The sequence below is a fragment of the Zootoca vivipara genome, chromosome 11 (genome assembly GCF_963506605.1).
Source record: "Zootoca vivipara chromosome 11, rZooViv1.1, whole genome shotgun sequence".
In the NCBI taxonomy this organism is placed as follows: domain Eukaryota; kingdom Metazoa; phylum Chordata; class Lepidosauria; order Squamata; family Lacertidae; genus Zootoca; species Zootoca vivipara.
The window spans coordinates 7,204,959-7,231,741 of NC_083286.1; the positions used below are offsets into that span (position 1 = coordinate 7,204,959).

Consider the following 26,783-nt stretch of genomic DNA (forward strand, 5'->3'; position numbering starts at 1 on the left):
TACAGCTAAATACAGTAATAGGAATGTGGAAGAGAAGAGTGGAAGCCTGGAGATAGGTACTGCATGTTGATAAGAAGAAGGTTGTCATTGAAGATCGTTGTGGCTTTGCCTAAAGACTAAAATAATTAGAAAGTGTACTTATCGTGTATGTCAGTTGTGATTCCCATACTCTGCTTAAGTTCTAGCAGTGGGGCTGGATTGGGCTGGTTACAAAAGCTTTAGGTCTCAGGGTTGTTGACATTTTCCTATGGTGTACAAATGGAACATTGGGGCTTCCATAATCCGCTTGTGCCTTAGAGTGATTTTCTTGTAAGGCCATTCAATTAAATAAAAGGAGAGCTATTTCTAAGAACAGAACACGCTACATTTCTCAAGATTGCCCTCAAAAAGCCATGGTAATGTCAGAGCTTTTAGGAATATTAATGTTTGATAAGTAACATCAAGGTAGAGTAGTTGTGAAAGGGGCAGAAATAGCCTTTAGCCAGAGCAGAGGTTTTGCTTCAAACCTCTGTCTGACTCAGGAGTCAGTGCACAGATCTGTACATGTGGCTGGGATGGAGTGCACACATCAGTTGCCATCATCCCCACCCCCAATTAACCCAGGTGATCTGCATTGTAGTCTGCAACACCTGGTGGAGTGAAGCAAAAACAGTACAGTGCGTTGATACCAAAGTGCTTGCAAAGCAGACAGCTCTAAATTATTCAGGCAAGTGAACATTGCTCCAAGCAGAGGCAAGTAATATACTCTGCATAGTTCAACTCTGCATAGTTACTATCCTCTGGCCCTTTGGGAGAATTCCTTCCTGAACACCACTCTGCTCTCTGTCAGTGATGATACTCTGAACAGGAGGGCCAACTTGAATAAAATATTGGGGGGGGGGGGCGGTAGCTAAGCCCCACCCCACATAATTGATCACATGACACTGCACACACACGCCATTTGAATGGCAATGCCCATCAACTTTGTCGAGGACCGGCTCCCTCAAATATTTTAGAGGGGTGTGAAGGGACGCAACAACATCCAGTTTCCAACAACATCCAGTTAGGCAGGGTGTGGGAATCAGTAATTGATCTCAGAAGATCATAGCAGTGAAGTGAAAGATTAAAATCTGTAAACAACCTAGCAAGATCCCCAAATCCTATCACTATATCAGTGTAGTTCTTTGCTCCCATTCTATTCTATTCTAAAATGTTATTCCTCTTATAAGAGTGAATTCTTCAGGCTTTCAGCTTGAAAAAAATAAGGACAATTTTTATAGCTAGTAGTCTTTAAATACCTTCCTCCTATTATATCTTGTCTCCATTGTTATTTTACTACATTGTGTCACCATTTAAATTTAAGTAGATCAAATTCTCTTATTCTGTATTCATTGTAGAATTCTCTTTTTGTTTAGATGGCTTACATTGTCTTGTGGCTTTTTGCCTTTTCAAAATGATGGCTCCCTAGCTAATAACATGTACTGTTATGCTTTGTATTTATTGGTTTTGAGCTCATTCTGTTTGTTCTACATAGCAATTCTCCATATCTGTTATCTGCAGGGTTTTCCAACATGCTCCTCCTTTCTATCCAAGATTGCTAATGAAAAGAGAATTAAAACAATAATTACAAGATAAATCCATAAGCATGACCTTCTGGTTCTTATTAGAAAGTTTAAATTGATGTGTTGTCCATCTTACAGTTCCTATGTTAATATCTATTTGTAGAGAATTTGCATTTAAGGTAAACCAAGTGGGGTGCATTTCCTGGTCCACCCAGCAGAGGGCCACAGGCAAACACCCAAAGCAGTGGTTGGTGTAAGGCTGCAAGCCTTCAAGCCATGGTTCATTGTCCCATGCTGAATTTTACCTATCCGGTCTACTCCCTGTTGGGAAAAGAGACAAAGAAACAGCATGGAGGATAGTACCTGACAATGCTTGGAGCATTTCCACCACAACAAGGGGGCACCAGAGGAACATATTTCCAAGGTTCCCTCAAACTTGGAGCTGCAAGTAGCAGCCTGTGGGAGGGAAGAGATTTCAAATGCCCACCCCCAGCTGCAATTATTGGTTTTAGCACTGCATAGTAGATGATCCACAGCTTGTGTCACATTTTAGTGACCCAAGTGCAGGACTCAAGAGACCAGACTCCATGCGTTTGATTATATGCTAACAACATTGTGAAAGTAGATTAAGAAAACTGAAAGGCTGGTAGTTAACCAATGCTGAACTGACGTAATATCAGCTTTAATATTTTTTCTTTCTTTAAAAAAATAATAATTACGCATAAGGGGTTACATACTTAGTTGAAAGACAATAATGGTAGGAGGAACGTGTAGATTGCCCTTGGTGGGAATGTAGGGAGAGTGTACATAAGAAGTAGCCTGGTTTTTGTTTTTTAATGTAAGCAATTAGAAGAAAGAAGGTTCTTTAGTTGTTGTTGTTGTTTAGTCATTTAGTCATGTCCGATTCTTCATGACCCCATGGACCAGAGCACGCCAGGCACTCCTGTCTTCCACTGCCTCCCGCAGTTTGGTCAAACTCATGTTCGTAGCTTCGAGAACATTGTCCAACCATCTCATCCTCTGTCGTCCCCTTCTCCTTGTGCCCTCCATCTTTCCCAACATCAGGGTCTTTTCCAGGGAGTCTTCTCTTCTCATGAGGTGGCCAAAGTATTGGAGCCTCAGCTTCAGGATCTGTCCTTCCAGTGAGCACTCAGGGCTGATTTCCTTCAGAATGGAGAGGTTGATCTTCTTGCAGTCCATGAGACTCTCAAGAGTCTCCTCCAGCACCATAATTCAAAAGCACCCCTAATTTATCCTTTCATGAAACAACCTGATTTTGTAAACAGATTTTGAACATTCAGCATGAGATCCTTTGCCTAGCTTGAGGAGAGAATTGCTCTACTGTAATGTGAACTGACGATCAACAAGGGGTTTATCCTTATTATCTCTAGTGTTGTTTCATGAGTTTTGCACTGTCTCTTAATGAGCACTAAAGGTTTAGATGAGTTTGCCTGTGATGGCTCGCAGGGGGGAGATTGTGAATAAACCTCTCCCATAATTTCTATTTTATTTTACATTTATTTTTCTGTTGCTTTCCTGTTCATCCCCTGCTGTGCTGTCACTGTGATATGATGCACCTGATAGTGGGGTACAATGTGATGAAGACCAGTGTATACCAACAGTGGCTGATGTTTAGACTTCTCAATAACCTTCAGTCTAAGCAGGGTTTGAGGTCATTATTAGGCATGAATTTGGAGGGAAGAGGCATGGTCATTGGAAGTGGGAAGTGGTGGCAGATGTTTTTCCTTGAATCAAGGGCATGATGAAAACGTTAAATGTCTGGTCATGTCGACTCGGGGTACCTTTTGTCTCTCCCCCACCTTGGCACACCCGCTCTTCCTCCGAAGACCGCTGGGCTGCCCCCTTTCCAGGAAGGACTAAGCTGTACCCCGATGCCGCACTAAAATTAAACACTTCATATGTAAGGTAGACTGCCACCACTAAATGCTTTAACCAAGTCATTTAGACAAACTTTACTCTGGTAGGAGGCTGAGCAGCAAGGACTGGTTTAGCAATGTTAGCCAGGAAGGACCAAAACCCACAGAAATATCTTTTAACTATTTATTGTAAGAAGCATAGTTAAACAAACAGAATATAACAGTTCTCAGAAAAGGGAGTTCAAAGTAAAACAATAAAACATAGCTAACTTACAAACAGAACTTAGAACGATGTTAGAAAACGAAGCTGCGACTTTCCATTTGGCAGGTTGCAGCCAGAGACTGGCAAGCTCAAGGCATTTTCTCAGGCTCTCAGGAACAGCAGGGCAGCAGGACAGATCGAAGCCTTGCAGACACCTTGCAAACCCTTGCAGAACACACACCAAACACTTTCTTTTCCAATACTTAAATCTCCAAAAACTAGCAGACAGTCAATAACTTGTATCAAATTTGTATAGATCAGTTTTTGTAATTTTACATTTTAATATTCCTGTCTAAACAATTTTCGTTGTAGTTTTGTCCCCATGCTTTAAGGCTTGAGATCCCTCAGTTACTTTCAGTGTCCCATTAAGGTTAAACTCAATTACTTCTCGTCAGATCTCTGTTGCACACATTGTCCATTTAATTCACAGTGTCAAATTATAATCCACGCTTGGTAGCCGAGCATTCTGTGTTTGTGTTTTACTCAGGGTGTGATGTGATAGACATACAGAGTTCATTAGGACTAAGATCATTAGACTTTGCTGGTTATCTGTTCTGCTTCTTTGGAGAAAATAATCAACCTAGAAAGGAGTACTGTATATTCCTGCATATAAGACTACTTTTTAACCCAGGAAAATCTTCTCAAAAGTCGGGGGTCGTCTTATATGCTGGGTCGTATTTCTTATACAGCGAGTATATCCCAAACTCTATATTTTAACTGGAAAAGTTGGGGGTCGTCTTATACGCCCAGTCGTCTTATACGCCGGAATATATGGGTAAGTGAAATCCATTGTGGTATAATGGATTGAGTGCCAGAACAGGAACTCTTGAAACCTTATGCTTGTATTCTTCTATCTTAGAAGATGCTTGTTTACAATAGTGCTCCTGCGAGCCTGTAGCCCTATTTGGGTGTTAGTAGTTCATGAAATTACCCGTGTGTGAGGGAAAGAACAGAGGTGTGCCAGTCTGCCTTGTCCCTGCTGCTGAGGCCACCTCTGCCCTGGCTGCCAGGGTTCTAAATCATATAGGGAGCCTATGCATGTGTAGCAGGCCCCCAACTCCAGACCTTCCCAACAAGACCTTCCCCACTACAACAATGCATCAACAGCCTTCTTAACTGGCATCTCTCTCTCTCTCTCTTAAATAGTTACATTGCAAACCAACGGAAATTAGAAAGCATAAATGAAAGTGATGTCAGAAGCTACGTTGGATTAAGAAATTTGTGAGTATATCATTTTTCATATTTATTATTATAAACCATGTGTCTTTGTCTGTTGTTGCATACGCTCTGTAGGGGCTTAGATATTTGGATATCCCTGTTTATTTTAATGAAAAGAACAATTTTGCAAATGAAAAAGAATATATGTCCTCTCCATTGCACATGGAAGCTCTCACATGCACTGTGGATGGTTTAATAAGGGAAGTAGTCCTTAATAATCTTTAGAATCACAATACTATGTGCCTTCCCCAAATGTGTGCCCTCCAGATATTTTGGAGCATTGGCCATGTGAGCCTGATGAGAGTTGTAGTCCAAAACATCTGGAAGGGACCAGGTTGGCCATGGCTGCATTAGACATGCTGTGGTTACTGAACCAATATAAATAATCATGAAATACCTTGAGCTATTAAGGTAAAATATAAAGGACCCCTGGACGGTTAAGTCCAGTCAAAGGTGGCTATGGGGTGTGGCACTCATCTCACTTCAAGCTGAGGGACCTGGCATTTGTACACAGACAGCTATCTGGGTCACGTGGCCAGCACTTCTGGCGCAGCGGAACACCATGGCGGAGGCCAGAGTGCACAGAAACACTGTTTACCTTCCCGCCACAGTGGTACCTATTTATCTACTTGCACTGGTATGCTTTCGAATTGCTAGGTTGGCAGAAGCTTGAACTGTTATGCAGCATTAAAACGGGATGAAAGATCACTTGACAATTCTAACTTGCATTTGTGTTTTTTTGTCAGAACTGTGGTGAATTCAGGTTTGAAGTTTGTCTCAACCAAAGCTTTCCTGAAAAATCCCAGCCTGCATTACATGTAAGTAAAAACTCACTTAATGGTTCCAGAATACGCAAAGCTTTATCATACATCATTACCTTACAGTATTTGCAATCCATGTGAAGAAAATTAAAGGGTTGCTACTTAAAAATAACAAGTGGTGACCTGCCCCAAAGTATTGCAGTGTATCATTGGTGCTTCACACCAACCTGGAACAAACATTTTTTCTGGCTTGCATAAGTGTTCACGTGTCTGTTCCCATGTGTGTGTAGATTTCAGGAGAGGGGAAAGAAAATGACATATTTCTCATCCCCTCAAAGCCTTTCCTGGCCGTTCTAAATGACAGGTTTGGGGCTGATTGCTAGCCTTGTACCTGTATCACTATGTCTGGAAAGGGGAAATATGCTGTTTTCATTTTCCTTCTTCTTGAAACCTCTCTGCATTGTGAGAAGTGGAAAGTTTTTCAACCTTAAGCCTGATCCTGACCCGAATCTGTCCTGTTATGGGTTCAAGCAGGCTAATCTATGGCTCTCCCCTTTACTTTATTATTTTTCCTCTGGCACCTTTGAAAAGTTGGAGCATTGTTGGACCATTTTAGCACTACCTTAATTTCCTTTTTCATTAATGTACTACTTACATTTTCTCAGAAGTATGCAGAAAGCACTATATTGTTTGTGGTTGGCCCTGTTTTGCTACCATACTGATGGCAGTGGGTTGTTCAAGTTCAGTTTAGAAAGAATGATAAATGGAAAACATCTAGATATATCTGGTTATATGCTGGAAGTAAAGAAGTGGTTGCTGATTTTGCTTTTCATTCTGGATTGTTAACAGTTTGTGATACGGTATGATGCCTAAAGAGCCATGGATTTCAAGCTTGGAACCTAAGGGAAGAAAAATATTAGATACCAATGACCTGCTAATTGCCACTTTACAAATTCCATGTTTAATATTTACACATAAAAATAGCATGTATGCCTGTGAGACACACAGCATCTGAGCTAGCAGCAGAATGCTGATGGAGATAGCCATTTAAATGCATGTGGATATTTGTATATTGTCAAAAGCAGTATACTATAGATATACAACATGTACACTTGGATGCACATTCTAATGTATCTGAAAAATGCTTGTGATACAGCAAGTGAAATGCCTGTGGATATTCACTGGACTGGGATATATATGTTATACAACAACAATACTTTATTGTGGTCCAAAGACCCCCAAAACAATTTCAAAATTAGATACAGTTAAAACGACCAGACAGACAGATGGAAAAAACCAAGGCAGTCATTTTGTTTTATCTTTATGATCTTTGTTTCTAATAACCTCTGAAAGAAACTTTGCCATGGGCAGTGTAATATCATTTGACCTGTCTTCCAAAAGATATTTAATATGGGAGGCTTCGGATTTTCCTGGCAAATTTGCTAGTAAGGGTTTGACCAGTTGGTCCCTTGCTTGCTCATATTGCCCACAATGCAGTAGGATATGCTTCATGCAATCGACGTCCTGGGAACATAAACAAAGCCTATTCTGATAGGGGATGCCTCTTAGTCTGCCATTTAGAACTTCCGAGGGAAATACATTTAGTCTGGCTTTGGTAAATAAACACTGATATGTAGGTACTGACAAATTCCTAAGGTATCGTACCCATATTGGATTCCAGCTGCGACCGGGCTACAAATTACATAAGATCGGGATCACAGGTCGCTATGTGAGATGTCCCAAAGCCTTTGCCTCAGGGATTCAAGGGCAGTGTTGTAACCCAGATGATATAAGAGGGATGATGGCAGTCCAATTGAGGTGGCTTTTCTGGCCATAGTTTTCAGCCATGGGCTGACAAACTTCTTGTTGGTTAAATGTACTAATAATCCCTTCTCCAGGCCAAATAATGAGATCTTGAGCCAGTATCTCAAGGCAGCCCACCATGCTTGGGTGGAGAGTGGGCATTCACCTATTTCCAGAAACAGAATTGAATTTGGGATACAGTTTGGGACCTGTAATAGGGACCAAAGGAGCTTTGCCTGGAACCCGTCTAACTGCTGTGGTTAAACCACTGAGCCTAGGGCTTGCTGATCAGAAGGTCGGCGGTTCGAATCCCTGTGACGGGGTGAGCTCCCGTTGCTCGGTCCCAGCTCCTGCCAACCTAGCAGTTCGAACGCACGTCAAAATGCAAGTAGATAAATAGGAACCGCTACAGCGGGAAGGTAAACGGCGTTTCCATGTGCTGCTCTGGTTCGCCAGAAGTGGCTTTGTCATGCTGGCCACATGACCTGGAAGCTATACGTCGGCTCCCTCGGCCAATAATGCGAGATGAGCGCGCAACCCCAGAGTCGGTCACGACTGGACCTAATGGTCAGGGGTACCTTTACCTTTACCTTTACCAGACCTTTGAAGCATAGAGAAGTTTGGAAACAGATTTGCATTAAAAACCCTTATGGCTGATGGAACATAATGGCCTCCCCTTGTAAAAAATAATCAGAGCATAGTGAGTTTGCTTATCTCCGCCTTTTGATAGGCGGTCTGCCTGTGGCAGTTCCAGGACTTTGAGTGATGAAATAAGAGCCCTAAATACCGGAAACATTTGGATATATGTTATGCAGCTACATGTTCTGTTGAAAGATGTGACTTCTTGAGTTTTGTCCATGAAACTTACTGCATAGGCCATATTGGGATGTTATACTAAACCATGATTGGCTTGTTTCAAACAAATCATGTTTAACATGATTGACAGCTTGTTGCTTCAGATGACATGATGTGCTGTTGGTTAAGCCAGGTGTGGGGAAGCTCAGGCCTAGGGGCCACATGTGACTTCTGCACGCCCCTCTGTCTGGCCCGTGGGACTTTCCTCAGGCCACACACTCTTCCCTCAGGCCACATCAACCCTGCTTTTTTCCTTGAGAGTTTCTGCCTTGCTGAAATGTGTTCTTGAGCTCTGATATTGCCTCTTTGTTCCTTGGATGGAGTATATAAAGCAGGGGTAGGTGACCTAAGGGCCATGGGCCACAAGCGGCCCACGGGGGTCATTTAACTGGCCCGTGAGCCGCCCCCAAACCAAGCTGCCCGCTCGCTGAATCCCCGTATGCTGCACTAAACCAGCGCAGTGCGGGGACTTGCTTCTGCGGCACCAGAAATCATGTTTGCTGGAGTGAACCGGCCCCGGCAAGGTAAACCTTGCTGACCCCTGATATAGAGGAATGTGTGTAGAACATAGCCTACTATACCAAAGATTTCATTTACACTGGATGCTCTGCCCACTTTTGCTTTTGACCCTGTCCCTCAGTGACATGTGGGCACCACAAAGTACTGTCACCCTCAGACTGAAAGAGGTTTCCCATCCTTGGGTTAAGCAAAAAAGAAGGGGGGGGAAGCAAAAGCTTTTGAAGTCCTCATGACCACACTGGAGGAAGAGTGGGGAGGAGGCTTGCTGTGCCCTGTTCTAGTCAATTGGAATAATAGTTTACCACAGTCGTCCTCAGCCTGGGTCCATCAGGTGGTATTAGACTAGAGCTCCCATAATCTCAGACAATTACGGTAGCTATTCGATCTGGGAATGATGGGAGATGTGAACCAACAATGGCTGAGGGACCCAGGTTGGGCAAGACTGGTTTTGTGTGGCATTCAGACAGTCATTATTCATTTTCATGTTAAGCTAAAAACAACCCAAAACAACCCCCCCCCCAACTGCATATCCTTCAGTCTCATTAACAATTGGTGGCAAAAATCCAAGTGATTTCATAGGGAGTAATGTTTGCTTTTTCTACTGAAGTTTAAATCATCAGAGTGACAGCATACATTTATGCATCTCGCTGTTTCTTGTCTTATAACAATTGGTGCACATCTAGGATTTGGAAACCATTTTTGTTTTGTTTATTTGGCAGACATTTTAATGAAGATTGATATAACTGCATGAACTTTCCAAAATTATGTCAGAGGAGGAGCCTTTCAACTCCTTTTAAAATCCCTTTTTAAAAATAAACTGATTCCCAACAGTATTTCATGTGAAAATACTAATGATAGCAGTGAGCACTTAAAGCAACTGCAGTAATGTCAGATGCTAAAGAATACATTTTGTCCCCTCCGCAGATGAAATTTGTGTAGCCAAATGCTTTCATTTAGCTTGATTATTTGAAATCAGTAATAATGTAAACAAAGGAAAATAAACATACCAGTAGATATCGCTTAAGTGTAACTTACAGCATCATTGATTCAGTTCTGGCATTCTCATTGACTTTAAATTTCAAAACAATAACACTTAAGCCATTGAACAGCACTGTTTTAGCAAAGCCACCTGTTTGTAAATTCAGCAGTCAAAATCATTAGTGACTTGTTATTATGCTGTATGAACAGTCACTATGTATTTAAGTGCCTGAATAAGTATTGTACAGTACAGTATGTGCTATGCAAAACTTTTCGGCATTGATGCTCAGTGCATGCAATTATATGTTAGGGACATTGAGGGATTCAGTTCATTCTGTATTTTAAAGTGAACCAACCAAATTCGCATTTTCCAGATCACGAATTGCAAACACTGCTGTGAGGTAGAACATTTTCCAGTGATTTGTTTTCTGTTTTGTATGTTCATTAGTTGAAATGAATGGATGCTCATTGCAAATAAATATTGGGCAAGTTTGGAAGTTTCGGAGTTTTTAGCTTTGTTTACTAAATATGAGTAAATATACTAAATTGGCTACATTTGGCTGTTTTGCTCTTATCTAAATTTTGCAATAATTTTTAGCTCACAAACATGTCAAATGTGTACACAAATGCATGTTCTACTGTAAAAATTGCCCCCAAATGCATATGCTTTAAAGTCCCTTTAAAAAGAGTGCAATCAACGTTTCATTCAAGTTGATGGTGATGATGATTAGAATGATTAGTAGTAGTAGATTGATGTGGAAATGGGATTTAATGGGCACATGCAAAATTGTCATGGACCAGAAATAGGACACAGATCCATCCATCCCTAGTGTACACACAGATCAAGATTTTCTGTGTTGTTACTCCAAACGTGTAATAACTGACATGCTATAGCCTGGCACATTTCTCAGTTACATAAAATGGTGGAAAGTAGCACAAGTAGGAACAGTGTAAAATGAAGTCTTGCTTGACTTCCTTGCCGAAAGAATCAGGGCTTGACTATGTAGTCGTTGATAGACCCCCAACTCCATTCAGCCCCAGTGAGTGTGGCCTGTGGTCAAGAATGATGAGAGTTGTAAACTAGTGTGTGATGTAGTGGTTAGAGTGTCGGACCAGAACCTGAGAGATCAGAGTTCGAATCCACACTCAGTCATGAAGCTCATTGGGCCAGGCAGTTCATTGTAAGTAGAATCAAAAGCATCTGATCTTCACTCAGGCAGAGAGAGGAAGCGAGAGTACATGGTCCTAAGGCTCATAGCTATTGTACGACCAACCTTACTGTATGCTTGTGAAACATGGACCACTTACAAACGCCATCTCCAACTTCTCCAAAGATTCCATCAACAGTGTCTCTGAAAAATCTTACACATCACTTGGGAAGACAGGTGAACTAATATCAGTGTACTGGATGAAACAAAGATCACCAGTGTTGAAGCAATGATTCTTCAACATCAACTTTGTTGGACTGGTCATGTTGTGTGGATGCCTGATTATCGTCTTCCAAAGCTACTATTCTATTCCGAACTTTAAAATGGAAAGCGTAATGGTGGTGATCAACAAAAGAGGTTTAAATACTGTTTCAAGGCAAATCTTTTAAAATGTATTATAAACACTGGCAACTGGGAAACACTGGCCTGTGAGCACTCCAGTTGGAGAACAGCCTTTACCAAAGGTGTCATGGACTTTGAAGACACTCAAACTCAGAACGCAAGGGAGAAACGTGCTAAGAGGAAGGCACGCTTGGCAAATCCACACCGTGATCAACTCCTACCCGGGAACCAATGTGCCCACGTGTGGTTCCAGATTTGGCCTCCACAGTCACTTACAGACTCATTGTTAAAACCGTGTTTATGGAAGACAATCTTACTCGGCTACGAGCGATTGCTGAAGAAGAAGACGAAGATAATACAAAAATATAGTTCAGCATTGTAAACCAGACAAATATCTCCCTAGGACTATTCCAATATTTTTTTCTTCACTGCCCTAGGTGAATTTAATTCCCCCATCTTGTGTCCTAAGCAGCATATTAATAGCACTTTAATGATCAGGAGTTGACTGTGCTACTACGACTATTTTTTTGTTTTAATTTTTGATGACTGTGCCTTCCTTCCTTCCTCTCTTTGGAGTGCTTCAGTTTCAGGTGCTGTGCAATGTATCTTCATATCCCTTACTTCAGCCAGATGTGCACTCAACTGGGATGAAGGTTGTGGGGAAGCATTCATGGCAGCTTCTACACTTGTTCCCAGGTCTAAAAGAAGGGCCCAGGTCTGCAGAGAATTGTAGTCTGAATGGGAAAGTGGATGACAGGGACCACTACAGCATCTACAAAGCTTTCCCCTTGCTCACTGGGCACATTTTACTTTATTTTATTTCATTTTTCCTCCTTTGTCTCTTCTTCAGTGAAGGTGTGCCCACCCCCACACAGCACAGATGACCATGTGAACATAATCTAGAGCAAAATTGCCTCTGATCTTCAATCTAGTAGAAGACATTAAAGCTCATTAAAGTATGACGCCCTGAATGCTTAATTGACGTGAAAGGCCTAATGGCTGTATTTTGCCATTTTTCCTGTGATCTTTCATGCAGTTTCAAAAGGATATATAAAAAGCTTATGAAACTTCTTATTTGGCATGTGGTCAGGGTTTAGGTAAGTACAGTTTTCAATGAAGGATCAAAGAATACATGGTAAACATGTATATTGCTTATGAATAAGTTGAGCATGTAGTCAACATCTGAGAATGTCTTTGGAGTAAAACTTAATCCACATTTTTCCTCTACATGAATAGACCTGTTTAAAGGTGCACATCGTGATGAGTGTTTGCCTTTGTGTTGTGTCTCATCTTCAAGTTAGAGTATAGTCCGTATCTGTTTTATAGGCCATCACCCAATAAAAAAACTGAAAGTTGGTAGCTTTACCAGGACTTACAGTACTTTTTAACCCAGGAAAATCTTCTCCAAAGTTGGGGGTCGTCTTATACGCTGGGTTGTATTTCTTATACGGCGAGTATATCCCAAACTCTATATTTTAACTGTAAAAGTTGGGGGTCGTCTTATATGCCCAGTTGTCTTATACGCCGGAATATACTGGTATATTGCAAGATTTTTGTTTCAGATTGTGTGTTCCTTTTTACTTTTAATAATGACATTCTGTTTCTTTGCAGTAACTTATCTGGAAACAAGTTTTCAAGTTTGTCCAGAAAGTCTTTCCGCCACCTGAATTTGACTGATCTGTAAGTAATTGTTTTGTTTTGTTTCTTAAATGTTGATGGTTGGTTGTTGTAGTAGTTGCCATTATCATCACCATCCAGCCCAAGCCTACTTCACTAGGTTCTTGTGAGGATAAAACAGAGAGTGTTGAAAGCTTGTGTGCCGCCTTGAACTCCTTGAAGGAAAGGTGGGATATAAATGTAATAATAAATAAATAAATAAACAAGCCATTTTCCAGTTTTTAATCGACATGGAATATATCAAGGAAATATTTATGGGTTTAAGAAAAGGTAAATTTTACTTTGCACAGGCCTAAAGACATTTGTGTGCTCTGGTGAATCAGATGGGTTGGTCACTACCACATGTTTTGTCTCCATACTCCACAAGCCGTTACTGGGAATGTTTGGGGACTGTGGTGGTAAACAATATGGGATAGATACATATGATGAGCACAATACAGACAAACAACTCACTCCATCCCATGGAGACAATTTAAAGAGGCTTCCATGCAACCACTGTATTGTGAAAAGAACTCCTAGGCTAGAACTCTTTAACAGGGCCTCTTCTGTCTTCCCTCTCAAACCACAGAATCCACACTGCAGATCAATTTACTTTTGAAACACTACAGAATTGCAGTGGGAGTAAACTGTGCACTATGGGAAGCCCTTGAGCAAGCCTAGCATCACATGACCCTTTGACCTGATGAGAATTACTGAACCCTTGGTGAAGCAGCAGATTTAATTGCTTCACCTAATTAAAGTTTTTGAGTTACTGGGGCAGTATCACAAAACTTGTAAAAGTGGATCAAGTGATGTTTGAGCTGTGCTTATGAAGAAGCAGTCAGTAGGTACCGTAACATACCATGGCTATGGTAATTCACATCCTGTTGCTCTAAAACGTTTCTCTGTGAATTGGACCTTTTGTTATTTTGTCTTTGTCCTGCTCTTTTGAGACTTCCTTCACATCTTTATTGCACTTGCCTTTCTGGTGAAATGGTACAGTAAAAGAAAATTTTGTTGTTTTATTCAATTGATAGAGAAGAAGTAAACAATGACTATCTGGAGGATTTAAAAACTGGATTTGTGTTTTATTTTATTTCCTGCTGCTTCTTAAACTTGTCTGAAGGCACATTATCTTACCTGGACTCATTGTGTTGAAACCAGTGTTAATTCTACTCAGAGGAAACCCATTGAAATTAAATGGACATGTGTAACTTAGGTTCATTCATTTCAGAGGGTCTGCTATGAGTAGAATTTAGATGGATTCAACTCATTAGCTGTCATACCAGTAAATATATATTTTAAAATATTTGTTACATGTTCCTTTTTAGGGAAGTCATATCATTTACTGGTTTTAGAATTTCCAAAGGAGATCCTAATCTTAGTTAGGTCCCATGTTATGTGCAGGTATGGAAATTTGATAGACAAGGGAAAAGATACTGTGGCCTTGGAAAGCAATGTGATTACAGTTCAAGAGGCAGCATTAGTTTGCATATTTTTGTAATGCAGTAGTCATCAAGCAGCTGGATGAGAAAGATTATTGTTTGAGGAAATAGAGTGGCCATGTTTGGTCGATTATATCTTGGTAAGATGAGATATGAAGAAGCCTTTTGAATGTGTGAGGAACTCCTTTGTTCCTTTGAGTATTTTCGCTAATCCAACCTCTATGTTAAGATTGTACTATTAAGTTGAAGGTGATACTTTTTTGTCAGCTCATATTAATGTACATTGCTGACATAAACAGCCTAATGATGGCATTTTATAATGCTCCTTTTGATCTTTCATCTGGGTGCACATAGACTCTCAAAAGTTTAAAGAACTTGTGCTAGCACTGGCTAGGATTTAAATGAGTTCAGTTTTCAATTTGTGATTAAAAGAAGATATGAGAAACACCCACTTTGCTCATGGCTAAATTGAGCATATAATTGAGACTATAAAAGTTGGCTTGATAGTGGAATCTGCCTCATATATCTGTAGGTGCCAGGTGGGGCATCCAGTTACAAAACTTGATTCTTCTGTGCTATGAAAGTGAGATATGAAATTACTCTTACAGTGGAAAATAATCAGATCTCCTGTTCTGACTGTCCTTTGACTTCTCTGCAATCAAACACTTTGTTTTAGATGCCATGGTAGACATGAGTTGAGAGAGGTTTTAAAAGGCCATAGCTTTAAGTACATTTTAAGAGATTGAATTGGTTGATCATAAGGTATTTGGATGCTATAACAATAAGTCAATCTAATAAAGTAGAGATTTGAGGGGAGATGGGAAATTATTGGTATAACAAGGGTAGAGAATGTATTATAAAATGTAACAATAAATGGGTAGCAATAATCTGAAAGAAATTTTACTGTGAAAAGAGAAGGAAATAAGGAACAATGTACCACATTTGATGTTTACTGAGCAAAGGGTAGGGAGCTGATCATTAAGATTTAGGAGTTGGGTAAGTCTGGGTTGTGCTGCTAAAATGTGTTGCTATATTGAAGACAGAGAAAATGTTTCTGAATGGCCCACTAAATCTCCCTGGGGAGCTAGTTTATAATCTGACAAGCACAGCCTTGTAAACAAAGGTTACTAGCCTGCAATTTTTTTTATTTTTCTAGCCTGTTGTGGCTGGCAGAGGAGGGTGAGAGAGCTCTGTCCCTCCTGCAGTAGCATTTACATTTCTTTGCATGGACAATGTAGCTTCTCTCCTGTTGCAGCATCCTTGGTTTCTTTGTTGGGCCCAGAGGAAGGATGGAGTCTTCCATCACCCTTCTGCTGGCCTGTTTGTGTGCTTGCATGCAATTCCATGTGTTAACCTAAATGGAACTAGCGGAATCGTGTTTAAAAGGCTAGGCCAGTATGCACAGTGGGGAATTAAAGACTTTAAAGTTATAAGAAATTCAGATAAAATTTAAAATAAACATGAAGCCACGAATCAGCATAAAATAAATATACTTGGAATAGGGAGGGGCAACATATCCCTATCTACCATGCATATGCTTTCATCTCTGTGTCCACCTGATTTCCTGCTGGGTATAAGTTAAGTACTGTACTGTATTATGGAAGTGTGATGATTATTATTAAGTAGTTGCCAAGTCCTGCTTTCGGTGTCTCCTCCAATATTCCTGGATTAGACCTGGGCAAAGCCTTAGTTTGGCAGCATGGCAGTGTCATGAATTCACAGGAAAGTGTGAATGCTATCTTGAGCTTATGGGAATTTGGCACCTACTGAGTTGCCTTAGTGCAGATAACGATTGCAGTTATGCTGTTGAAAGGCTGACCCATGGATACTTTTTCCTTTTGTATTTGCTAGCTAAAGGCTACCATCCATATGCATGGGTAATTAACATGTACTCTCTGTAGCTGTAAACCCAGATTTGCCACCAACAGTTTAGCAAGCCCATAGAGACACACTTGCCAAGGAATCAGAATTGGCTGCAACTTCTTGTCTAGTGGTGACAAATTGATACATTTATGTTCCGAAGCCACTGTTTACATTTCAAGGGAAGCCTCACTTCATGCCAATGGAAAATTTCCATGAAATCTAAAGCCCCAGAGAGACATTTTTGTTAGGACCATGTCAGGCAGAGAGACAGAGGGAAAGAGATTGAAACTTCCTCCCCCTCCCCCTTTCCAGTCCCGAGGCTCTTTGGGCTTTGCTTCTGACTGCCATTCACATAACAAAAATAAAAACAAACCATGTATGTAAATTTTACTCAGTTTAGCTCTCAGATGCCAGAAATTCAGCATTCCATATTAGAGAGAGGGGACACTGGGAAGACCAGACCAACTCCCAGCCTTTTCCACTGCCCCATGTAAAAAGGGAATTAAGGTGGGGGGACGTGAGTCTGTTTGGTACAGTTGTATCTTTTTATTGCAAATCCCATCCTCTCCCTCTACTGTCTCCCACGCACCACTGGAAGAAATCCAGTGCTGACCCAAACCACAAGGTTTGTAGGAGTGGGGTCTTAACTTTTTCAGTCTGTTAGCGAGAATTTGTCAAATCTGTAGAACAGTCTGTTTTGATCGGAATTATCTACTTTGGCTTGGGTCCAGTCCAAATCAAGAGCTTTGGAAACATCTGAACTGTTATGAACATTCTGCTGAGATTGCATTGGCAAAAAGGATTTTGAAGATCGTGGTCAAATCAAATATAACTCCTGTAGATTATTATAATTAGTGCTGGTTTGTTTCTTCTTTTAATGAAATGTCTTTGGCGGATCAAGCGGCACATAAAAAATTATCCTCATGAAACATAGGTATGCTTTTATGAGCAAAGTTGAGATAATGTTCCGTTCCTGAGCCAGACATCTGGATGTTCTGTGTTATGTTTGTCTCCAGCATCTTTGCACTTAGCGCTCATTTGTGGCTTTCATGTGTGTTTTAATTATAATAGTTTTGCAAAGCTTTCATTTGAATTCCTTAATATGTGATTACATGCTTATAGTATGCAGTTCCGCTTTTGTTTGTTATTACTCTTTGATATTAGTTAAACACTTCTTGCGTCATTGCTTAGAGATCTACAAATTATTTATTTTTAGAATAATTGCATCACTTACTTTGAATACATTTCCTTGGTGTTTCACCATAAGGGGAGCTAACTTTACCCCAGAATATTAAAAACATTTTAAAATTTACTTTCTTCAGAAATAAAACTGGAAATCAGATACGGTTATATTCCTGGGCCATAATATTTTTGTTGAAATGTATGGAATTGCTCAGTAGGTTGATTCTGTGCTTAGCACAGCTCAAACTAATGGTAGAACACTAATGAAGTCAGTGGAATCACATCTCTTTCCTCCAGTTCAAGACCTGGTCCTTGGGCTGAAACATTTAGTCTATTCATCAGTTGGATTAATAGAAAACATCTGATTAAAAAATGTGTCCCTAATTAATTGGGAGTTTTAGAAAATTGCCATGTTTTTTTTTAAAGATATATGTATGTATAAATAAATATGTATGGTATCGACAGTATCAGGTGCCATGTTAGAAGAAGTATTCCTTTCCTCTCTCACATACATCTGTGAATGCCTGCTACAAGACTTTCATGAATATTGTCTTATTTATATACAGATTGTGTTGATTAATAGATTGAAATTTATGGGCTTATGCACAATGCACATACAGTAGGTCCTGTTTCACACCCTTGCATTTAGGTATGTTAAAGATGGAGCAATCATGCCAGGTGGGAGTGGGAAAGAGCTATGTTATTGCTCTCCATCATGGAGCAGATCAAGGACAGGTAACATTAGTCCAGCCTTAACTACTTCTTAATTAGGTGACAGTCCTGCCTGGTCTCATATTAAACTTTAATTTGGAGCAACTTTTTTTAAAATGCATTTGTACTTACTGTTCTGTATATTATTAATTAGTTTTGGAAAAGAAAACCATATTTCCTGTCCTTTTTTTTATAATCTTTGTAGGATTTTGGATGGCAATCCATTCAAGTGTAGCTGTGACATTATGTGGATCAAGATATTTCAAGAGACCAAGTTTCCAAAAACTCAGGACTTCTACTGCATGAATGACTTCAACCAGAACATATCTCTGAGGGAGAAGCCAGTCGCAAACTGTGGTAATGCACTTTTAATGTAGAATGATTGGCATGTGTGTTTGATGTTGCTAAAAGGTTTGGAGCACAACCCATTAAGCACCTTCCCTGTCCGAACCCCATTTTATTAGATCATTTCTTCATGGATTAGATTCTTGTTTATATTTCAGGTGCTAGTCTGGTTTGTGAAAGATAAAAAAATCATATTTCAGGAGAATGTTTAAAGTTAAGTTGTGTATCAGTTGCTTAATCAGTCTTAATTGTGTGCTGGATTTCTACTGGAAATGTGACTTTTGTCACCTTTTGTATTCACTTGTTAGAATGGTTTTTCAAGTGAAAGACCTATTTTGCCCTGTGAAGAGTGGATAAAACTGTCAAAGTTAGTCCATCAACTGTTGATATTCTGTTACACTGTGACTGTTTGTTAAACTGAAACAGATAATTCCAGGTTGAATGAAGCACAGAATTGTTCCCATTCTACATCTTCTTAAAATTTCAAAATGTGCCAGTCCACTTTTCAATATTTAGTCAGCAAGTTGCACTTGCTAACAATATATTTTTGTGTATGGGAGGATTTCATTTATACAGCAGTGGGGAGAGAGAAGTGGGGGAAAAAATGCCTTCCCCCTGCAGGAACCTCTGTTGCATCAAAACCCCTTACATTCATTGATGAACACTTAGCATCCAAGCCTATGCATTTATATGAACCATTAGGCGTCTTGCCTTTTCTGAAGCTTATATTTTAGAAATGGGAAGGTCCTAAATATCATCTAGTCTACATTGTTCATGCCTCTCAGTAGCTTACACCAGTTGCAGAAATGTTTGTTCCTCTCAGGGCACTGATATTATATACAGTAGGCTTTAGGTCTGCTGAGCTTCTAGAAAAGTATGTTAACTTCTGTTTCCTCCACATGCTAGTTTTTTACTCTGAGATACTTCCCTCTAAGGAGTACATGGCAGAGATTCCCCTTCCTCCACCTTTATTTTTGTTACGCTGTCCCTCCCGGTGCCCTTGCATTCAGGGTGCCATTGCCTAGCTGCTCTGGGGAGGCCATTTTGCCTAAGAGAATAGCATAGGATTGAGTGCACAGGCTTCATTGTCTAAAGCTCGCCAAGCAGTCCTGCCAGAACTTATCCATGCGCTTTCAGCTGACAAGCTAGGGACCTAAGGAACCTTTCCAGAATCCTCCAGCTCTGAGGCAAGCAACATTTTAAAGGTTTGTGCTTCTAATTTTTCTGCTTAAAAAGACACACTTTACATTAAAAGTAGGAATAAAGAAATAATTGGTTTAACCGAGAAACAGGAAGCATGTAATATGCTGTTTTCAAGTTTAGTAACAAATGCATGGACACTCGTTTTCCTTCCTGTTCTGTGGAAACAGACTGCTTTTGACTTGTTTTTCTGCTCAGATAATTCATCCCAAGAGATGAACACCCACTTCTTCTTTGACTTAGCTTTTTTAAAGCAACGTTGTTGTATATATTTATTTGATGCAATAATTAGATTAATTGTCATTGCTTCATTCTGAATTCCTGTGAACTTGCAAGAAGACAAACTTTTTAAAAAAAAGAATCAAGGATGTAGGAAGTCAGAGTAGTTTGTTCATTTATTTTGACAGGTGTTCTACATTTTGTATGGTTATAATTTCCTCAATACATTGCAAATTTAGTATTGTACAGAAGGCAGTATAAGTGTTAGTAATGCAAGGCCTTACAGCAGTCAGCTGCTAATAAATTACTTGCTGGGAAATGAAGTGAGACTGTTGTGGTTTCTTGGTAAGGTTATTCATATTAGCAGACCAGTGAAGCAAGAAATAGAAATCGTTGGTGGTATTGCCTGTACTCTCTTTTTATGGTTGAAATGGTCAAAGACTTGCTTTTAATGCTTAGCTGAAAATAAACGTTAAGTGTGCAATGGAAGTTTATTTCTAAACCTGGTAAAATATTAACAAAGAGAACTATGAAGGGTGGGTCAGATTTGGCTTACTTCTCTCTCTTTTCTTAAGTATATTTCAGCTAGTTCTTAGACTGCTCACTGATGAACTGTAGGGGACTCTCCTTCTTTCCAGCTGCCAAGTTGCATTAAAAATACTGTTCGTTTATGTTTGCTGCTAGCTTGCTATTTGTTGACTTCAATTGGAGGTGGTATACAGTGGTACCTCTACTTACGAATCACTCTACTTACGAATGTTTTTACTTACGAATAGAGCTCTGTCCGCCATCTTGGATGCGGTTTAGATCGGATTTTTTTTCTACTTACGAATTTTTAGATAGGGTTGCTTCTACTTACGATTTTTTTCTCCCAATGCATTCCTATGGGATTCGACTTACAATTTTTTTCTACTTACAAATGTGCGTTCGGAACGCATTAAATTCGTAAGTAGAGGTACCACTGTATAAAATAATGTCACTTAGAGGGTATTGTTAAGTGCATATAGTTAGCAAATCAGGGTGTTTTTGTGTAGTTTATGGTTATGTCAATAAAATAAGGAAAAATCTGTGTCGCAGTAAATGTTCAAGCTCCTGAATAATTTTTGCCGTGAAGTATTTGTGTAGCAGTTACATTCGGTAGGTTGTAGCCAATGTTAGTTCTACTCAGAATGAACTCATTAAAATTTATGGGTGTGACTAATTTGGGTGGGATTTGGCTAACCACTCCATTGGGTGGGATTTGGCTAATCACTCCCACTGTTGGAAGGACCCAAACCAATGGCTTCAAACTATAAGAAATGAGATTCTGACTAAACTTTCAGGAAGAACTTTCTGATGGTATGAGCTGTTCAACAGTGAAACTCCCTGGGGGGGGGTGGACTCTCTTTCATTGGAGATTTTAAGCAGACGTGGGATGCCCATCTCTCATGGATGGTTTAGTTGAGATTCCACATTGCAGTTCCCTTCCAACTCCCCATTTCTATGAATCTATGACTCATGCTAGCACAGTGGTACTTTCCCCTATTCTCCTCTCCCCTGTGCCCCTGGAAATTGGCTAGGGGAAGCAGGAGAACTCCCAAACAAGTCAGAGCAGGGAAGGGAAGGGAAGGGGGTTGTTCCATCTGGTGAGCTGAAAAGCTTGCAGTGATAGAACAACTGTTGTAGTGTTGTATTGAATTTTTCCCATTAATCCCAGTGGGTTTTCTGTGAGTACAAGTTAGTTAGAGACAACCCGGTATCTGCATCTTGGGACCAAACCAGGCCTACATGCATTTATTAAACACATGCTTGCCCATTTGGCTATAAAGTTGGGGGGTGGTGTCCAAAATTTTATACCACATGGAATATGTGGGGAAAGGGAGAAACCCCCCCCCTTCCTGCCTGCTGACCCAATCTTGCTGTGCTCCATTTCCCCCTTCCCTTCCCCAGTTGGGAAAAATGGCTTTAAGCGGTAAAATATGGCAATATTAGGTTCTATTTAGCCTGAAACACTATTTCCCCTAGTGACCATATCATTATAACCAACAAGACAAGTGCATGTTTAATAATCACATCTATGTCTGGCTTGGCTTTCGGTGTGTTACCTTTGTTTGCCAAAACTTGCTTGTTCTTTTTAAGACTCCTTGGTTTGGCTAATCTGCTTGCTTCAGAAGCAGAATCCTGTTGCATTTGTTTGAGTTGCCCAGAAATGCTACCTAATTCAGAATTTGGCTTCTGGTTATGATTTTGTAAAGTTTTCTAGTGCTGATAAGAGTTGGACAATATGTGGCGAGTATTTGCAGTTAGCTAAAATTATATGAGCACAAGAAAGACCTGCACCATGCTTGATGCTTCACTTGCTTTGAAAATGGAAGAAGGGATTCAGAATTCTCGAGGAATCTAGGGGCTGTACTTCATAGATGCCTTTCCTTGCATTGGAAGACGTTGTCTGGTAGTCTCCATGGTTTCGTTCATGGAGTGTTAGGGTGTGATTGCTTCTTTAACTGTTACCAAATGTGAAGTTAATTCCATTCACCTAATCAATTGTAAGGAATGTTCTTGTTTAAAATAATAGCAAAAGGATTCCAATCATTGTGGTGAAGTCATGATACTTGGCAAGGCTTCAAGTGGCTTCTTTTACTACCCAAGTGTTACTTATGCTATAAAAATCCATTTAGTTTTCCAGGTAATGTGCTGATGCAAAAGTAGGTAATACTGTATATGCCTCACAGATCCCTATAGGGGTAGGGTTACCAGATATCCCTGATTCCCGGGAACAGTCCCCAGATTCACCAATCTGTCCCCAGACAAAATCTGCCCCCAGAATGTCCCCGGATTCTAATTAATGTCCCCTGATTTATGCCCAGACAGTGGCGGCTGTTACGGCGTCGGCAGCTTTAACAATGTTTGTGTGCGCAAGAATTTCTTAAAATAGCCCACCCCATGATTTTTAATTTTGAAAAATATATATCAAAGAATAGCATATGCATGTGTTCAGGCCATGTGTGATCTGGTAGAGAGTTTTGCAGTTGTAGGTGTCTGTTAGCACGTCATATTTGACACTGAACAAGGTGTTCATAAAACAAATGCAGGCTTCATTCTGTTGGTTATTGAATAAGTCCTGAAAGTCCTAAGTGATTTCTTTGAAATGAGATTGAGCAAGATGAGGCCACCTTGTATATTTTTCCTGATACTGAGGAATGCTGCCTGTTGCTACTGAACAGTATCAGTGTGAGTGTAAAGTCAGTCCTGTGTTACCTGCAAAGGACATAGCTGCTCCCTGCTTTAAGGTTCCAAAGTGTGAACTTGGATCTAGTTCAGGGGTCAGCAACCTTTTTCAGACATTGTTACACTGGAGGTAGATTTAGGTTTGTTAATAATATTCCACATATCTGAGAAAAGTGTGTAACAAAGTGGTTGGCTAATCTCACTAATGCAACAAACCCCAAAATATCATAATAACCCAATAAGATTATTAGGGTTATTTGGAATGTTGTCAGTCTTGGCAACATTTACCTCTGAATCTGAATTTGCTATGGAAGTGAGAGCTGGACCATAAAGAAGGCTGATCGCCGAAGAATTGATGCTTTTGAATTATGGTGCTGGAGGAGACTCTTGAGAGTCCCATGGACTGCAAGAAGATCAAACCTATCCATTCTTAAGGAAATCAGCCCTGAGTGCTCCCTGGAAGGACAGATCGTGAAGCTGAGGCTCCAATACTTTGGCCACCTCATGAGAAGAGAAGAATCCTTGGAAAAGACCCTGATGTTGGGAAAGATTGAGGGCACTAGGAGAAGGGGACGACAGAGGACAAGATAGTTGGACAGTGTTCTCGAAGCTACAAACATGAGTTTGACCAAACTGCGGGAGGCAGTGCAAGACAGGAGTGCTTGGCGTGCTATGGTCCATGGGGTCACGAAGAGTCGGACACGACTAAACGACTAAACAACAACAACTGAATTTGCTTCTCTCCCAATCAGTTGTTTATCTTGACACAGTTGAGTGACTGTTATACATGAAATTTGTGTCTTGAAGGGTGGGTGGGTGAAAGACCAGGTCTTAGCAGAAGTATTAGGGCTTAAACTGTAATTCTGACATAGTAGTGTCTGCCTCATGCACACCAACACAAAACATTTCTCTTAATCAATGTGTGCACTCTAAAAAGAAAATTAAAAGTGGTTGGTCAAGTTCTATATATAGCAGTGTTGGAGAACCTTCTAAATTCTTCTTCTCGCACCTGTTAATTATTTTCTTTGAATACATAAGAGCATAAGAGTAGCCAGTGGCCCATCTAGTCCAGCATCCTGTTGTCACAGTGGCCAACCAGACGCCTATGGGAAACCAGCAGGCACAACATGAGCACTAGAGTTTCCCATGGTTTCTAGCAACTGGTATTTGGAAGCATTGTTGCCTCAAGCTGTAGAGCTAGTAATAGAGCATAGCCACCCATCATGGCTAGTAGCCACTGCCAACCCTCTCTTCCTTGAAATACAGAAAAAATACAACTTCTAAACTGGAGACAGAATACATGCGGCCATGAGTAGGTATGCAATTGTGGTATGCCTGAGAGTTCAGGATGATTTGAGAAGTATCAGTCTGCTCCTGAAATGTTTTCACAGTGAATGAGTAGCTGAATATGAACACAGATTTATGAAGCAATAAAAATATATTTGAAACTTCAGTATAATAGATGTTTGCTGTTCCCCATTCTAAATTATTTAGTCTCTGTGTTAGAACACTTCCAAGAAGATGCTTAAGTAGATTTTAGATAAGGATTTCAAAGACTTTAATGAAGGTCAGATGGCGTTTTCCTGCTGGTGAGGGGAGGGAGGATGTGTCACAGTAAAAGGCCTATTCTTTATAAGAACTAGTAAACATTTATAATGGGTGCAGAAGAGATTGGTCCCATAATGTCATTTAATTAAATTTTAGTTCTTCTTTGTCTTCTGCATCCATCAAAATATCTTGGGGTTTTTTGTGACTGTGGAATTAATAAATTCCAAGTTTTATTTGCATAGGTGTCTTAGTTGAGATGTATTCTGAGGACATCTGGGTCAGAAATAGAACACCCATAAGTAAGGTTCCTTAGATTTGGCAATAATGCTGCAATAATGAAGTGGCCTCCAGTAGGATTATATGTATGTTTGTTTTTATTGAACTTGTATATCCAGGTCCCTTAGTTGGCTCAAAAAAATCTCTTCTAGAATGTTGTTGTGTTGTCTACCCAAATGTCATTTCCTGATAAATTCTGGATTCTAACAATGATTTTTCAATCACAAGACTTGATTCCAGTGGCGGAGCTTCATGCTCCGGCACCAGGGGGCGGAGAGCAGGCGGGGGCAGGGCTGATTCGTGTCCTGGGGGTGTGACGCGCCGCCTGCGGGGGCATGGCGACCCAGTGCAAGGGGGGCAGCCGCGATGGCACCCCACCGGGATTGTGCTGCCGGGGGCGGTGCGCTCCCCGCCAGGGCCGGCTCTAGGTAGAGTCCTGGTGGCGCGGGGTGCCAGGGCGCCGGGCTGGTAGGCTGGGTGCTGGGCGGCAAAGCCGCGCGGAAGCCATACTGCGCCCTGCGAGGGCGGGGGCGCTGGAGCGATCTCCGCCCCTCAGCGCCAGGGCGCGCGACCTGCACGAGACTGCCCTGCTCCCCGCGCACTCCTCTTCCTCTGCCAGTGCTTGATTCATTAGCATAGTTGTCAGGAATATTTGGAGCATTATTATTCTACAAAATTTGGGTTTTTAAAAATTATATTGCTTCAGAACAAAACAGCTATCGGAATTCATAACTGGTTCCCAGCATAGACTTCCCTGCTTATATAATGCTAATACCAATAGGATTCACAAGTATGTGAAATAAAGTTGAAGAAGAAAAATCTAAGCTATCAACCTAACCTTAAATATATTTTACTTTCTATTTTATACTGGAGTGATCATAGCCTCTTCTGTCTCACATTCTTCAGCCAGAATGCGCCCCCCCAATAGATTTTCCCCACCCCTTTGTTATTGTCTGAGAATACTCTGCAGCTTTTGTCACCATGATAAGATTGTCAATAAATTAAAGGAAGCTCCCAAAACTGTAAACCCCCCCCCCAAAAAAATGTTACCTAGATGAGGTGGAAGCAGGTGCAAGCTATCCTGATGAGACATAGAGGCGTTACAGTTATTCTTGCTTACCACTAGGTGGCAAAGTCCAACAGATATCTAGAAGGCCTTCTAGCCCCACAAGGGGCAGTATAGAACGCCTGCAAGTGGGGAGTTGTATCCCCTTTGCTAGTTAAAAAGAGGATCAGAGTTAAAAATTTGTACAAGAGATGTATTGAGATTTATTACTTACTGCATACTTAAAAGGAGTACTCACACCCTGCCTTTCTAAGTCAAAATGTGTGACCCTTTCCAAGTAACTAACATCAAAATGTCAAACGTAAGCAGAAAGGCATACTAAAAAGCATAAACACAAAAATAAAATGAGAACAGAAGCAAACAAGCAGGAGATACAATCGTAAAAACAAAGGGCTACAGCAAAAGCAAATTTCAACTAGCGTCTTAGCTCAAAGCTTGCAAAAACAAAGCAAAACTCATGCTGGCAGAGTGCCATCGGAGAGGGGGCCAAGCAGATCTCCTGTGGCAAGTTCCAGAGAGTGGGCACAGCAGCTGAGAGAGCCCTTCAAGGATTTCTGACAACGTGCCTTTGATATCAAAAGGGCCTTTCTGAATTGATATTAAGTATTTAACAGGCTGCATTTGAATTTTACATATTGATATGAAGACTTTCCTGTGATTTGGAGTTTGTATTAGTTTTCACTTCACGTGACAGATGCTAT

General features: G+C 40.6%; 1 protein-coding gene across 6 annotated transcripts in view; it reads left to right on the plus strand.

The window, feature by feature from the left end:
* The window catches only part of NTRK2 (neurotrophic receptor tyrosine kinase 2), a 181,867-nt gene that overhangs the window by 19,578 nt on the left and 135,506 nt on the right, over nt 1-26,783 (plus strand). For all 6 annotated transcript variants that reach the window (XM_060280086.1, XM_060280088.1, XM_060280091.1 and 3 more), the window contains exons 3-6: nt 4,827-4,901; nt 5,645-5,716; nt 12,976-13,044; nt 18,427-18,578. In XM_060280086.1, coding sequence (XP_060136069.1) covers nt 4,827-4,901; nt 5,645-5,716; nt 12,976-13,044; nt 18,427-18,578 — 368 coding nt within the window. The remainder of the gene's footprint in view (nt 1-4,826; nt 4,902-5,644; nt 5,717-12,975; nt 13,045-18,426; nt 18,579-26,783) is intronic.